General features: G+C 34.0%; 2 protein-coding genes across 8 annotated transcripts in view; one reads left to right on the forward strand and one right to left on the reverse strand.

Moving 5' to 3' along the window:
- LOC109602247 (nuclear hormone receptor FTZ-F1 beta) overlaps window positions 1-8,646 on the forward strand; it is a 32,999-nt gene extending 24,353 nt beyond the window's left edge. For both annotated transcript variants that reach the window (XM_020018574.2, XM_049965156.1), the window contains exons 2-9: window positions 2,970-3,106; window positions 3,165-4,011; window positions 5,100-5,502; window positions 5,559-5,782; window positions 5,834-6,094; window positions 6,156-6,408; window positions 6,465-6,619; window positions 6,676-8,646. In XM_020018574.2, coding sequence (XP_019874133.2) covers window positions 3,090-3,106; window positions 3,165-4,011; window positions 5,100-5,502; window positions 5,559-5,782; window positions 5,834-6,094; window positions 6,156-6,408; window positions 6,465-6,619; window positions 6,676-6,765 — 2,250 coding nt within the window. In that variant the 5' untranslated portion in view covers window positions 2,970-3,089 and the 3' untranslated portion in view covers window positions 6,766-8,646. The remainder of the gene's footprint in view (window positions 1-2,969; window positions 3,107-3,164; window positions 4,012-5,099; window positions 5,503-5,558; window positions 5,783-5,833; window positions 6,095-6,155; window positions 6,409-6,464; window positions 6,620-6,675) is intronic.
- Window positions 8,647-8,722: 76 nt separating this feature from the next.
- LOC109602248 (formin-binding protein 1-like) overlaps window positions 8,723-16,845 on the reverse strand; it is a 56,599-nt gene continuing 48,476 nt past the window's right edge. Inside the window, exons 4-12 of one of the 6 annotated variants that reach the window (XM_049965161.1) lie at window positions 15,691-15,835; window positions 15,472-15,633; window positions 15,125-15,409; window positions 14,844-15,071; window positions 12,702-12,728; window positions 12,238-12,430; window positions 11,955-12,174; window positions 10,417-10,562; window positions 8,723-10,358 (exon numbers count right to left, since the gene is read on the reverse strand). In XM_049965161.1, coding sequence (XP_049821118.1) covers window positions 10,198-10,358; window positions 10,417-10,562; window positions 11,955-12,174; window positions 12,238-12,430; window positions 12,702-12,728; window positions 14,844-15,071; window positions 15,125-15,409; window positions 15,472-15,633; window positions 15,691-15,835 — 1,567 coding nt within the window. In that variant the 3' untranslated portion in view covers window positions 8,723-10,197. Of the gene's footprint in view, window positions 10,359-10,416; window positions 10,575-11,867; window positions 12,175-12,237; window positions 12,431-12,701; window positions 12,729-14,843; window positions 15,072-15,124; window positions 15,410-15,471; window positions 15,634-15,690; window positions 15,836-16,845 lie in introns of all 6 variants that reach the window. The other 5 variants (XM_049965160.1, XM_020018575.2, XM_049965157.1 and 2 more) reach the window with 5 other exon arrangements.

The raw sequence follows: 16,845 nt of genomic DNA on the forward strand, positions 1-16,845 counted from the left end.
AATTGCAGAAAATCAGATATTATATTCTGTTTGGGTTAGTTCTCAACTTTTTAACTAATAATTCAGTTTAGATTAAATAATATATTGTTCAGAAACGTATGTATAAGAATAAGTCTGCAATCTCTCTCTCATGATTAGTATACAGACCTCCAAGTCGAGCCCAAGCGAGAAAATCACGGCTTTCCCGTCTCGTTACGTAAATGTCTGTTGCACACTGTCCAATATTGATGTCATCGAAAATGTGCACAGCTAGTTATCTGTGCAGACTTCACATTTGCTCTTTCGCTCCATCAATTGTGTCTCTAACAAATCGTCTTGGATTCCCCTCAACTAGGTGAAATTTTGTCCGGCGTTCAGTGAATAAAAAAAGCCAACAGGTGAGTTATTGCGGTTTCAACAAAAATTCCTATCCATGATTGAATATAATGAAATTCGTATACAAGGTGATCGGGTTTCACTTTTTATGTACACATTATGGCCGCGACGTGTGTATATTGCGACTCTTGCGACTTATTCATGCACGGATGATGTTCTACAACAATGCCACAAAATCACTTTTCTTCTTCTCTTGTGGAGGTTTTTGTTCGTATTCGTGTGAACAAGAACAACAGGTTAATTTGGTCCAGTGGTTGTTTCTGATGGACAACTAGTTGGTCAGTTTTTAAGGTGGTCATAAATCTCACTTGAATGAACATGCCTCAATAATTCCTTTTCATCATGAAGAACTATTTCTGCCTTGGTGAGATTGCATGTGTTAGTTACGGAATGAAGTGTTGTTACTTGGTAACACAAACTATGAATTAAGAGTCTGTGTGACACCGTCCATTTAAGTTATGCATACTTGAGCCTCATATGGGTGGCCATTTTATGCTTCACACCGGAGTTCTTATTCTCAGCAACTAATGGTGTTAATCCCGAGTAAAAATTAAGTTGAATAACACTTCTTCAATCTAAAACTGAGATGCTTTGATGTAGTATCCAAATATTCAGTCTATGAAACATAAAAACTTGACATTAAAGACTTGTGTGTAAAATCAATAAAACAATTTTATCGTCAATTAATAACCGTAGTTATTATTTTTAATATTTATAGTGATATTTCAGTGTTTTTTACTCGTGCAGTCTTACAACATAAAAGCCATAAAACCACAGATCAAGATAATTTTTATTGCATTTGATGTTAACACGATACTTGCTAGGCAAAAACTTTTGTGGCATACAAATAAATCCACACCAAATTATTGCGTTTGCAAAATAATCACAGTTTTAATATTTGTTGCTTCATAAATTCACGCAAAACTATAAAATTTGTTGTTTTATTACTGGCGAAACAGCTGGGCGAATTAATTATACATACACCCAGGATTATTGAAAAATCTACACTTCTGTCCCATGTACGATAACAGTTCTACACACCTAGTATCCTGTCAATCTATAAACAAAAATTAATGCACATTATTAATTCGTAATCTATTGTGTGTGGCAAATTGTTTAATGATTTGCTTAATAGTTGTCGCTGAGTGATTGTAAGGAAACGAATAATTTCAGTGTTATTATTATGACCAACATTGGTCTACAATTACAACATCAGATTAAGAAAACTGTCACTCAAATTAATGATAATTTGGTAAACGCCGGCGTGGGCGGCTTTTAGAAAGAAACGGGACTTCTTTCTTCTAGGCCAGTTGCAGCCTCAGACATAATTGATTACTGAAAATCACGGTTCGTCCTCTTTCGTAATTTACGATTAGTGTCTTGAATGATGCAGAAGTTTTTGGTACCATTGTACCTCCTGCAACAACAGTACCAGAATGACAAAGGAGCGTGAGTCATTGCAACAGAGTCGGTTCGGTTTATTGCATGTAACCACCGTGAAAACATAACCTGTCTGGGCGCCACAGGAACGCGTGGGTCGCCACTTACAAATATTGCGACCGGCGTGACAATTTTATTAATATTTATTAGTAAAACAAATAAATTTCGCCGCGTCTGTGCGCGATATTAGGTCAACGTTGCCATAGGTGGTTAGACTTGAGAACGTGAGTAACGCTCTTGATTTTACATTGTTTTGCTGCGGCAGAATTGTATGACATGCCATACAGTTTCGCTACTTATTTCAAAATTGGGCTTTTCATTCATTAATGTACATATTTAATTAGAAATAAATTTTAATTTTTAATTATCTCTACACTCTATCATCGCCAAAAAAGATAATCTTAATTTAATATACCAATTTTTGTTTTTAATATTCTCTTCGAAGTAATTATTTATTGTTTTACTCTGCACATTTTGTAAGATTTACGTAAATCATCAAATCAATATTCATACTATAATTTAAAGGTGATAAACTTATTTAAATATATTTTTTGTAAATATTTTTAAAAATTCCATTTATAAATGTATCACCACCATCTTGAAGGTAAACCGGCCGTCTTTCCTCGGATGCCAGTGTTGAAACAGTCATATCCTTGAAAATTGACTTTTAGTTTTAGAGTTCTTGCGTTACTAAAAATGTTTATAAAAATTAATATTGTGGTGACAGTGTGAATCACTACGAATTAATTATAGAAAAATTCGACATCCCCCCTGCAAAGACCCACATTCGGAAACCAGTTTGTAGTATCATATTATGCGTTCCGGTGAGTCAATGAGATGTTATTTCCGTTTCAAAAAAATTATTCAATCTCTCCGCTGCGGTCGATAATCAGACATGTCTTAATTCGCATTTCACTGTTGCGATATGTAATTAAAAACAGATGTTGGTGGCCTTACAGTTTACACAATTTATTAGTTTCACTTTTATTGTTGGCACTTCTTGCGTTTTTGGTGCGATATAATTTCCCCGGTTAAATGTTTATTGGTTTCCTATCTCCTGTAAAAATTACTCTTTATGGAGCACTTTCAATTATGTTCTTATCATTTTGAACTGTGATGTGTTAAGATGTGTTAATTCATGTTTCTTGTTTCAGTGAATGCTGCTTCTATTGGTGATTTGTAATAAGTCACCTCCACCCAAAAATAGGGAAATGTCCTCCATTATTCACAGTCCGTCCGTGGGGATAAGCTGATCCCCCATAAATAAGGCCGTAATGGCCGCAGACATGAGGTATGTTCTAATAATAATAACCTTAAAATAATCATACAATATGTTTTAATTGATTCAGGTCTCCAAACGTTTCCGTGACTCCCATAAACATGGAGCCGTATCCCCCGCCTCCACTTTCGAACGGCACGGTGTCCGTTAGCACCAACACCGACCACCACAACCACCACCATCACCACCATCTTCAACAGCAGCAGCAACAGCAACGTCCTCGCTCGACAACCGCCATCGTCACCAACGGTCTGATGTCCTCGGACCTCCTGGACACCAGCTCTGTCGACGCCGAAGTCGCCCAGATCCAGTTCCAGAGCGAACAAGTGAACATGCGCAGCAAAAAGAACAAACGACCCGAGGCGGAGATGGCGCCCCGGCCGATGAGTTGGGAGGGTGAACTGTCCGACGGAGGCGGTGGTGGCAGTGGCACCGTCCACGACCGGGACATGTGCATCGACGAAGAGACACAGACACAAATTCCCGAAAACTTGTCCCTCTCGCAATCGAAACAATGCTCGACGACCACAATCAGCATCGACTCGAAGGAGAGTCCGATTCTGCGACTGAAACAGCCTCCCATGGGCAGCTACTCGCTGCACAGCACACCAAGCAACTCGCCCTTGCTCAGTCAACGTCATCCGGTTACCGGGGTGCCGATGATGGGCCACAAGGATCTCGTGCACAAGGCGCTGAACGTGCCGCCGACGCCCAGTCCCGATTCAGCCATACACTCTGCCTATAGTGTGTTCAGCTCGCCCAATCAAAGTCCGCTGACGCAACGCCATGTGACGCTGACACCGAATTTAAGTAGGAACAACAGCGACGCCTCGCATTCCAGCTGCTGCAGCTATTCCAGCGTCTCGGTGTCCGTGTCGCCGACGCAGCAGTTCTCACCCACTCACAGCCCCATACAGGTTTGTAAATATTTGTTTTATTAGTTTGTAGCAGTCATTAAATAGTTCTAATAAATAAAGTATAATTAAATGCATGATCACCGATAAGTTATAGTTTAATTGTTTCTTTACTGTTGATAAATTGTGTCTTATAGAAAGGAATTATAATTGCAATTAATTGTAATTCGGTTTGTCAAGGATTATTGAGTAAGATATCAACAAATATTTTTTATTCGAATCTATTAATAAAAATGCAACAATTAATCAAACGTATTGTTTTATATAGTTGACTGATTTTCATGAACAGTTTTAATCAAGACATAAATTAATTGTCTTTACTGCCGACTACTGTAAATTCTAGTTCTTAGTTTACAGAAGCCAATGGCATGGTAGATGTATTTATAGAAATGAAACTATTTATAATTTATATTGTACGTGTATTATTATTTGCAAATTATTATTTACTTCCTTGTAGCATTGGACAGGCTTCACCAATCGCATTCCAACTTCTGACAAACAGTTAAATTTCCGCTTTTATGTTAAAAATATGGAATTTCCCATTCGTTTCATTCAGTTGTATATAAATAAAGAGCACAGCAACTAATGTCGAGTATTTAAAATTATACGACACATAAATTTTAATTATCGTGTAAAATTTCATTTATTCATTACATAATCGTATAAACAGATAAAATAAATGTGAATATATGCCTGTTAAATTTATCCATTCGTTCAATGCACGAAGCAAAGTCATTTTGTATTGTATAACGATAAAATTATTGTATTCCAATTCAGCGAGATAATTTTTTCCATTAGTATAAAATTTCAATATCCTATTGTAATCAAATTAGGTCCGTGGTATACATTAAACATGGTAAATGTAAATTATTTAAATTTATTTTCAATTAATCTTTATCCCACATTATTGTTGCTTACAAAATAAAACTGAGCTTGTCATTTTTATTCTTGTGACATTAAACATTCAATTTTTTAGTAGGAGAGGTTTTTTGATATAATTGCTTTCAAAACCCGAGTAGATATCTGAAACATTTGCATCATAAACTACTTTAATTATCATTTTAATACCATTCAATTTTAAAATTATTTAGGGGCGTCACATGCACAACATCCATAATAGCCCATTGCACCACAATATCCTGTACCGCAGCCTCCAAGAAGACCCGACGCTCCAATATGCGGGTGAACACGACGCCCTGGACCCGGACGAAGATAAATCGGGACTCATGCACACATCCTTGCCCGCCGCCCCGGGCATATCGCGGCAGCAGCTCATCAACAGTCCGTGTCCTATATGCGGCGACAAAATATCCGGCTTCCACTACGGCATCTTCAGCTGCGAGTCGTGCAAAGGCTTCTTCAAACGAACGGTGCAGAATCGGAAGAACTACGTGTGCCTACGTGGCGCCCAATGTCCAGTCACCGTGGCCACGAGGAAGAAGTGCCCAGCGTGCAGATTCGAGAAGTGTTTGCAATGCGGGATGAAGCTGGAAGGTAAGGCGTACTCACTAATTCAATGTAGAACGGTTAAAAACGTTACTCGATTTTAGCCATTCGAGAGGACAGGACTAGAGGAGGTCGTTCCACGTACCAGTGTTCGTATTCTCTGCCTCCATCAATGACCAATCATCTGGAGCTTAGATCGAGCACCAGCGATTTAAGACACGACACACATTCAGGGCTGACCGTGAAACTGGAACCGCCAGATTCGTCAGTTCCACACCACAAAAGAGTAACACTGCCAGGGTCGAAAGGTGTCCCACCATTATTGCAGGTACGTTATATTTATAAGAAACGTGAATTGAATAACGTAATGTTAATTTAGGAAATAATGGATGTGGAGCACTTGTGGCACTACAACGAAATGGAACTGAATAAGCTCAACACAGAGGGTCATTTGGGGAAGGAAGGTGGTAGTGGTGCAGTGCACAACCTCTCCACTCATCCACTGCTGGCTGGTACAGCACTGGCTGGATCCACGGACACCAATCCTGATTTCGTTGCTAATTTATGCAACATTGCCGATCACAGGCTCTACAAGATCGTGAAGTGGTGTAAGAGTTTACCACTGTTTAAAAACATATCCGTAAGTCTCTTGACTTGTCGATTATAACTCCTAATTAATCTGAGTGTTTTATTTATTATAGATTGACGATCAAATTTGCTTGTTGATTAATTCTTGGTGTGAGTTGTTGCTGTTCTCCTGTTGTTTTCGGTCAATGTCGACTCCAGGGGAGATTCGAGTGTCATTGGGAAAAAGTATTAACCTTCAACAAGCTCGTGAGATGGGCATGCAGGCATGCATTGAGAGAATGTTGAACTTCACTGAACAGCTTAGGCGACTTCGGGTTGATCAGTATGAATACGTCGCCATGAAGGTCATAGTTCTCTTGACCTCAGGTAGTATTTTAAAGTTTATTGTTTTACATTAATATTTAATTATATTAATTAAATAGATACGTCCGAATTAAAGGAGGCCGAAAAAGTGAGAGCATCACAAGAGAAAGCCTTAAAAGCATTACAAGACTATACGCTATCACATTATCCAGAAAGTCCTGCCAAATTTGGCGAACTTTTACTACGAATTCCTGAATTACAACGAACTTGCCAGGTAAATACATATTGCATACCCCACTTTTAGGTACTCATGCTATTTTCTTTCATTAGGTCGGTAAAGAAATGCTGACAATAAAATCAAAAGACGGAGACGGACCCAGTTTCAATCTTTTGATGGAGCTGCTCAGGGGAAACCATTGAAGATCCAGCTTAAACACATACTAAGAGAAACATACACACGTGCCTTATTAGCTTACGTGGTGGTGGGCCGCTCACATACACAATCACAGTTTTAAGATACAGGACAGTATTTCGAATTATTCATCTGAATGAATCTTATATAACTGTAGTACTTGCCAGAAATGTTTCCGTTTGCATCATTTGTTAAGTAGGAAAAGTAAATTTAAATGTATCCGTGCTTTCCTAACATATTTATTAAATGTAAGAATCTGTAAGAGAATCTCAAAAAAATGTATGTATATTTTGATTGACCTCGCAAAATTATTTCAAGTACTACAGGGAAAGTCCATTCTCTATATTTTTAGCTTTAAGTGAAACTTAACGTACTTACGACATTACAGTGTTCATAAATCCCAGTAAATCGTACCACACCAATGGTGATTGTGTGGTAAATTCGGCTTAGTTTTAGGTAGACTTTTGTCGAAAATCTGTATATAGAATTTTAAGTTAAGTTTCTATTTTGATATTTTTATATAATATACAAGGCTACGTTTATATATTAGCCACAACGTTGATGTTATGTTGGGGTGATTTATTAGTGGAAACGAATTTAAAAAAATGCACATTGTCGCAGCTATTATGTAATTGTATCAATAAAGCTGATTCAATCCTTGTGTTATACTCTGCTAATTGTCGAACTCCACTGACGACAATAAATCACTTTGTTTACAGGGTTATTGCAAATATCTAGTTAACATCAAAAAAATAATGAAAATATTTTTACATTTGCTTACTGTGTATATAATTTGAACTCTTATTTATAAAATCCCCGTACGAATCTGTTAACTAAAAAATTATTTGAAATCACCCTGAATTTACTGTTTAGGTAGTTAAGTATGTAATACAACGCTCAACTGAAAGACTTGTATCAAATACAAGCATAGAGCATAAACTTTGCAATCAGTTTAAAAGAGGTCACATGTAATGTCACATTGTTCACTACATTTTTAAGATCATACTAGTCCTAGTTTGAATGAAATGTTTACATGTTAAAGAAAATTAAGCCAGAACAATGCGGTTGTTAATTTTCTGTCGAATGCTCTGATTTCAGTTTTCATTCCAATATTTAGTAGTGGTTGATTTTGTTTTGTGACTATTTCCGTAGTTATAAACTACAAGCTAATGTTATACGAATATGTGACTATTGTTCTAAATAGTTGCCGGACATTTATTTATTCAATATTTTTATGTAAAATCAAAACTTTATTTTTATATTGTGCCAATATTTTGATACGCGATTTTCTAAATTAATTGTTGCATATATTCGTTTTCAATTTAATCTTTTTAAAAAATCCCAGAACAAGTCAATATTTAATGTAATATTTAATTTTGTTGCTTCTTCCGTCGCCATCTCTCCAAGTAAAAATATCGAAAGTACTTAAAATATTGCATTACTTGGTTGATTTGACTGTGTTGTATGTTTTAACATCAGGATTGATTTGTTCCTAAATTTCATTGAATTGTTAATTGCTTTAAAATTGAATTGAATTCTGTTACTTATTTTATGAAAATGTAAATGACAAAAGGTATTTTAATTAATCACTACATCTCATTCAGTTAGTACTAAATTATTTTTCAGTGCAATATACCTCCATCTACTTAATTTTTTTAAACCACATGATATTATTGTTTTATTTTATCACTTAACTGAATCTGATGTTGATAACAGTGTTTAAAATGCCAGAATATTAAATATAAAAAAATCAGATAAGACTTTGGGGAGGCCTTCCAAGGCTGCATACAATGCAGTATTAGCCCTAATGATACTTTTTGTACTCACATTTTATTAGCAATTATACAAAAGAACTTTTTGTATTGACAAAATATATAATATACAATTTTTGTAATGTTTTAGTGCTTTTTAAAAAACCACATTCGTTAATTACTTACGTTGTTATAAAAAAAAAATGTGCATACATAAGGTATTTACTATTTTTATTTATAATACAAGGATCAGTCATATACAAATATTTTAAATAATTAATTTGAATTGACATACACTTAAATAAATTTCATTATACATTGAAAATGAACTTTTAAGGACAAAAGTAAACATATATATTTCAGACAAATGAACCACCTAAAGCAGATGAATATGAGATGATATGCATGAAAAACTATTCACAACCACATGCATTCAGAGAATTCCCTTTTCTCAACTAATTTTTAGCTAATGACAGGGAACTATCTGTAACTGATCCTAAATAATAGAATGATATGATGAAGATGATAAACATTAAAGTATATCGACACAATACATACATATATGCGTACGTGTTACGTAATATATATATTTCTTTTTTACAATAATCGTCCTTAAAAGCACATAGAAGCCTGAGCAAAATTTATTTTTTGTATAATTCGCAAAATAAATTTTGAACATTACCATGAATGAAATAAAGGTTCACCGATTTGAATTCAACAACAAAAATAATTTTTAAATAATAAAAATATATATGTATAAATAATATGTATCTATTTCTATTAGATGATCACAAGTTACTATCGAGTAAAAAATATATATTTACATCAACAGTTGAAAACTTAAATGGAGAAAAATGTCCATTTTGACTGTATTTGCCACACACAAGAATTAGTGCTTATTGGGGGCTGATTTAACATCCCAAGTAAGCCTGTTTGAGATGCACAATCACAGTCCAGAATTTAGCACAAGACTGGTGTCACACCAACAAATACTCGTATAAAGGAGAAGTGGTGAGTATAATTCATTTAAAAAGTAATAATTTGAAACTATATAAAAACTAAATATTTATAAAATTTAAAACTATTTCTAATATTTTACATTATATAATATGAATATCCTATATTAGTAGTAATAGAATGAGCATATACACAAAAATAACTAGTATACTGCCCATCATAAACAATAAATTGTCAAAGACGAGACAAGTTACCTATGAAAATTTACAGACTTGTGTATAAAACATTGCAACAATAATAGCAGCAACAAATATTGAACGAAAGTCAATTGTGCTAAGCGAAATATTAATTTAATATATGTCGCATAAGCAGTACATTATTATATGGACGTTAACGTTATACTTTGATCTTATGTGCTTGTTCTAATTGTCAGTAAACCAGTTTATATAACAATTGCTCTACCCAGTAAATGACTAATATTTCCCTTCTACTCAACTTTCCAATAAATGCGATTAAGTAAAATGAAAATACATTGCATAACTTGCACGACTAAATTCAGAGCTTCCCTACTCACATTCAACCTATTTGATCACAAGTTATGTTTCTTACTGAGCAATATGTGAACAATTTTAAACAAAAAGGAGAACCTAAGTTTGCATTGCAAAAATAATATTAAAAATATATGTATATCTCTGTAGTAAGAGTCCTCCAACTTCCGACTTGAAGTTACACTTAAGTATTGTATAGAGTTGTTTCGATATACGAAGTTGGAACGAAGCCTTCTTCGTTTTCCCCATTTATTCTTCTTACTCTTGTCCATCCATCACCTTGATCTAGTTCTATTAAATGTAGTTCTTCGTCCTGTTCCATCGGTATACTACCCTCACTGGTAGCTAAAAAGAATATTAAACGTCAATTAATGCGATTGCGGGATTTTTAAATAGATCTTACCTTCGAAGGGATAAAGTGCTTTGCAGGTTCCTATCGCTGGTAGCATGTCGGCCTCGTAGTATTCGCTTTCCGGATCTGCCCCGTGTCCGTCGTACTGATCGGACCCGGGCAAAGACGTGTGCGAAGTGCCCAGTCCACTTTCTGGGCTATTGGAACAACTATATCAAACATCGAAAAAGAAACGTTCGTTCAAATTAAAAGGAAAAAACTGCCAATTGGAAATTAAAATTAAGCAAATTTCAGTTTTTGAAAATAACCAAAGCCGAGATTATATTTACAGCAAGGAGAGAATAATTATTATTAAATTTCACGGTATTGTTATTAATTAAAGAGTTTGTTATTAGTAAAATTTGACTGTACAGTCAGGTACTATTTTTAAATATTTATTTGAGCAACTAAATTGTTCATAAGAACCATCCGAATTTGGTTTGTCTTTGGGACTTTTAAATTTTGTTATATAGGTAATTATTATTAGGTACCGGAAAAAGTAATTTACGTTTATATATAATTTAAATTAAAATATTTATTTGGAAGCTTTTTATGTTTTGTCTAGTTATGCTACATATTATTTTCTTACATTTTTTTGGATTAAAAATGGGAATACCCCAATAAATGTCTTTAATTTATTTTATGAGTTCAAAAATCAGTTTAAATGGAGAGAAACTTCACGCCGCATTGGTAATGTGTTTTAGGATGATTTAATAAGTCCTACAATATTGGTTTCATAACTTTATATGAGGCAATAAATGGATTGACATCAAGGTCGTCCTGATAACTATATGAATGAAGAAATTAGGCAATATCTCGTGCGAAATTCTCTCCTGCACTAAACGCAAATAAGTCTTTTATTGACATTACTGCTACATTTGACAAAAAATAGGTTGATTACTACAATTTTTGCTGCACGGGTTGAAGCGGAAAAACCTAATGCAAGAGTACTGACCCCAAAATAGCTGTGGTGGATTACACATAGAATTTTACTTACATACTACCTAGAGGCCAAATGTGCAATACAACTACTGACACATTGATTAAATTCATGAAAAACTACGAGTTTCTTTAGGCAATAGAAAATATGTTCTACTTCTCGTATCAACGTAGCATCACATATAGCATTGTCCATTTTTTACCTGATGAATAATTTAATTTTGAAGAGGACAAAACTGAGGTTGTTCCAAGAACCTATAATTTTTTCCTCGTAGATTTGTTTGTAGCACGTTGGCAATGAATTGTTACTTATAAACGTAATTATTTTGTTGAATAAAAGTTCATTTAAACAAAATAGTTTTTTTAGACGTAAAATACTTTTTTCGGTGTCAATGTTTCTGGTCAAACAAAATATAAATACGTCACATCATGAATAAATAAAGCGAATATTGGTAAAAAAAAATGACAATTTGACGCAGTTTAACCAGGAACTAAAGCTAGGAGCGGGTAAAACCAACACCCACCCGTGGTTGTTAAGCTGAGGCGTGCCGGGTGCAGACTGTTTGTTATGGTTGAGCGTGGGATTCGTAACGCTAGTGTCGCTCGCCGACCTGCTCAACGACTCCTCCTCGCCAGCGCTGCCTCCCGAGTTCCTGTGATGGGGGGCGCCGCCATTCGTGAGCCGCGGTGAGTTTGTCAGCGAATTGTTCTGGCCGTTGTTCGTGCCGCCACCCGTTTGAATGCTTTTCACCGCCTCTTCGTAGTACCCCTGATGGCGTTTTAATTCATTTTGGAATTTGTCCAATCGTTGGTAGCACTCGTTCAATTGACCTGAAAACATACCACGTTAAGGCTTGATATATATATTTACTAGGGGGACACAAATGTGTTTACCTTCTATCGACATGGGATCACCAAGGGCCGGATTTGCCTCATAAACCGTTTTCATTTTCATCAGTCCATCTCGAGCCGCAGTTTCTTGTGCAACTTTGGCTTTCAGTTCCTCGATTTTAAGTTGCAGCTTTTTCCGCCTCTGGTTTGGTGGCAGGTCGCTTAAGTCCTCCTTTCCATCAGAAATTGCAGCGTTCTAAAGATGAAAGTTCAAATTACATTATTTAATATTACAAATAATCGCACCCAAACTAAAAATATTCATAAAATGACGAACAAAACATGAATAGACGAACGATACAACAATGACGTAATTCACAGTATAAATAAATCCTTTTTAAAAAAAAACTATACAATGTTTCATTGCATGATTGCGAAAATAAGCAAGATGAAAGGAAAATGGAAAGTACATATGAATTATTAAAATTAATATATGAACATATCAATTAAAAGCTTAAAGCACATACCTTTATCGCCATACAGACTTCTGAAAGCTTCTGTATGCATGAAAATATAAGAAGCATTAGCATCATGCTCAGTTGAACATATTTATGATTATAATTATATTATTTTAAGACTAATTATTTAACAGTATCGCAAATAAATATTTAAAGCCTATCAGTACTTAAAGTAAAATAAAAATAAGCAGTTCAAATTTAACTGGTGGGATTAACCAAGCAATTTCAGTTGATTTTCCTTTTAATAATTATGTACAAATCCATGCACATGCAAATAAACTCATTGTATATCATGCCTCAAACTCAAAACATTATTTCAAATCAGTGCTACAATCACAACAGGACATGCTACAGCACTCATAGAATAGATATTTACTTACTAGGATAAATTATAGTACCAAATGCCCACATGTTTCCAGGTGTTCAAAAACCATAAATAGAAAAAGAATAAAAAAATAGATTTACAAAGTGCTCAGATTTTATACTCAATGAAAGGATAGAAAAATATGTACAGTGGTGGTCAGAAAAATCCTACAAAACTTAAAATTAAATATTTTGTAAGATATTGCATAAAAGGATTTAATACAAAATTAATTCGGTCAGTATATAAAATATATTTCAATATTCTATAGATTTGTTTGTCATACATCTTAAAAACGACGGAGATATTAGTTTGTACGTACATATACCGATTGGAAAGTCTTTGATACTACTGAATTTTGAGACAGACATCATGCATGACAAAGACAGTAAAAGATTCCTACTACAATGCAAATTTACAGTTTTACTGTCTCTGTCGTGCATGTCTCTCTCAAAATTCAGTCGAATCAAACTGTTTTCAATTGGTATATTTACATTTTGTGGCACTATTTAACAATACTTTTAATAGTAACGGTTTATTCTCGGTAGGATTTATATAATTTTATAAATAACTCACTTTCAATAGGAAGGAAAAGAACTTTGCTCTCCAGTGTAAAGAGAAATTACAATTAACATGAAAAATCAAAGTATAAATATTGCTAAGTGACTAATATGCTTCCTAATTATATTAATATTAACAAATATTAAACAAACACTCATTTGAAAATACAATAAGGAAACGTCCTAACAAAAAAATAACTCCTTTGTAGAACTGAATGAACAATATGTATTTCAAACAAAATAAACATTTGGCATCAAAAAAGAAATTTATACAAAAATATATTAATATATTTTAACGAAGAATACTTTGGGGTGATAAAGTTAAATAGAATAGGATCAGATGTTTGTCTACATCTAAAAGAAGTTTAAAGTTTCTTTGGTTGGCATTTAAGAGTACCATTATCAAAATTTACTAGTAACATGGGTCCTTTCATGTATGATATCTCTCATGAGGGATCTAACACTACCATTTTCCAACAATAATTAATCAATTACATGATTTTTATGCAAGTTTTTCAAAATTGATTAAAATCATAAAGTCAAGGTTCAAATACAAAATTTATGTAACTATGCCTATAATTATAAAAAGAATGTGGTGTAATAATTTTAAATAAACTATAAAATATTTTGACTGTAATAGTCATGTGTAATATTTTTCTAACCACCACTAGATATTTTAACGCGTTTAAGTAACTAAAATTATACTAAAGGAAGTTGATATTTGTTTATTAATGAAAGATAAGATAGACCTCTAATCTAATTATAGTTACCAATTTATAAAGTTGTGCTGTTTCGTTCACAAAATCTACTTTTCACATAAACTTATTTGAATGAGCTGCTATTAAATTTTGCCATTTATTAATCGGTTTATCACATGTTGTGTTAAAATGATATTATAAATCAATAACAGCTTATTAATTTAAGGAAAACAAACAATTCTATAATATTTGACTGCTTAATATCAACAAAACACTCTGACAAAATAAACTCAATAATTTGTATAAATAAAATATGCATTTTTGTATCAAGTAAATCATAAAACAACAACTTTATGCACAACGAAGTCAACAGCAACATTTTTTTAATTACACTGTCATTTTATGTAATAAGCTCCATTGTTTTTGAACAACTACTGACATATCAAATTACATGGTAACAACTTGTCATTCATAGAATTGTAAAAGATATAATTAAAATATCATTGCATAAAAGACAAACTTATGTACTCACCCCTCGACTTCCAAATATTTGGAAAATACCACCGCGTTTCTTCAACGCTTTGCCGGTGATTGTTCCTTTCACCGTGTAGCCACCATCCTTCAATTTCCCACTTTGAGCTATATTGTTTATATTGTTTGCACTACCGGAATCACTATTGCCTTTTGACAGGTCTTCGAAGGGGAAATCTTCCGGTGGATTGAAACCCGATTTGTATCGCTCTATGACTAACATTGTGTCCTATAAAAACGATTTAATTTAGTTTGCTATTAATTTGCTAATGTCTAACCTACTTCTTTCTCGTTAATTATTTCGCCAGCCTTTAGTATACCGTCCAAACATTTGTTGATTATCGGGAAAACGTTCCGTTCAATATCCACCGAGCTCCTGATGAAGTTCTTGATGTTCCTTATCCGTTTCTCGTCCAATTCCTGCAGGCTCCGGAACACCTCCGGCAAACTGACGTTGAAGTGTTCCTTCTGCAGTTCGTTCGTCCTCTGCAACTGTACGGCGTATTCGTTTTTGGCGGCATCACAGACTTGGGATTTGTGCGACAGGTTCGATCGTTGCTTCTCGACCTGGAAAGCGGGGTAAATAGTCAACGTTTGCAAATTGAAAAACGGGAGTTCGATGTACTCACTTCCGCCCGCGATAAATTAAGGTCGGCGTCGGCTTTCTGAAAACTGTCCAGTGCCTTCTCCGACTCCCTGAACGCTTTGTCGTATGCCTTTTTCGCCCTATGTAAATACTCTATTTGCAGTTGTAACGATTGCGATAACCTCTGGCCTTCTTGCAGGTGTTTCTGAAAACGATGTGGGAATATTAACGGTTTGTTACAAAATCAAGAGATTCGGCTTACTTTTCGTTCTTCACGAAGATCTTTGACTAATGCCGTCAGTTCTCTGATTACGTTGGCTTGTAAGTCTTCGGCGACCACTTCGTGTTGTCCGGCCAAGTCGTTTATTTCGTTCATTAAAGCTTTGAAAGCTCGGCATGGTGTGTATCTGAAAAATAAAAAAATTAAGTTAGATTAGATAGCTATAAGTGTATTTGTTGGAAAATTACAGGGAAGGATCTTAACGATTCTTCTCGTAATTTAATGACGATTCCCCCAAACTTTCTTTAAATGTTTGTCTAACTATTACAAAGTTAATCTGGGCAAATCGTACCCGACCAGTATATCAATAAACTTTGAAATCATTAAATTTCAGTGATTTTATTTAAAAAGCATTAGTCTGCTTTTGTCTTTCTTAGAGAAGGCAATCATTTTAAATTCTTATTATTTAATTCATGTATTGTTTTGTTATTGTTTTAAAAATTCCAAAGTTAACAAATTTATCTTACTGGATAGTATAAAAGATTGTGTACAAACTGGGACACACGATATTAAACAAAACGACGTGAGAAAAAAAATATATTGGCCAATATTTTAATCCTTACTTTAATAAGAAATCGCAGGAATAATTTTTTCAACCTAACTATTTTCTTGTCTGATAAATTTCGTGAATCAATGAATGCCACGATAAGACTTGGAAAAACTGGTTTAAAAGGATGTAAATCCTGAAAAAAACATATGTTTGTAAGAGCAACATGAAGTATTATTTAAAATGTATTTTAAGTCACAAGTATTTCACAAAACAAGATTTATCAAACACAGTGTGATCGATGAGAATTACATTTATATAAAGTTTTAAACAATATATACCATATGGTTCAGTCATGTCCCATTTCCTTCAGATTAACTTTGATTTGAGTTGGCGATAAAAACGGATTGTTTCTTGACATTCGAATTACTCAATATATTTTTTAAACTCGCTGAATATTTCGTAGGTACCACTTTCTTTAATTTTTTTATTAATACAGGAAACGACTGACTTAGATCGATGGTAAACTGTTAGAAATCTCTACTGGATTCTCTTAGTCTTGGTAAAGCCGAATTTAATTTTTCTAACAGAGTATAATATAGTTTACTACAATCCATTATTAAATAATTATAAAAAAACCTATGGTAAAT

This window comes from Aethina tumida, chromosome 3 (assembly GCF_024364675.1).
Source record: "Aethina tumida isolate Nest 87 chromosome 3, icAetTumi1.1, whole genome shotgun sequence".
NCBI lineage: Eukaryota > Metazoa > Arthropoda > Insecta > Coleoptera > Nitidulidae > Aethina > Aethina tumida.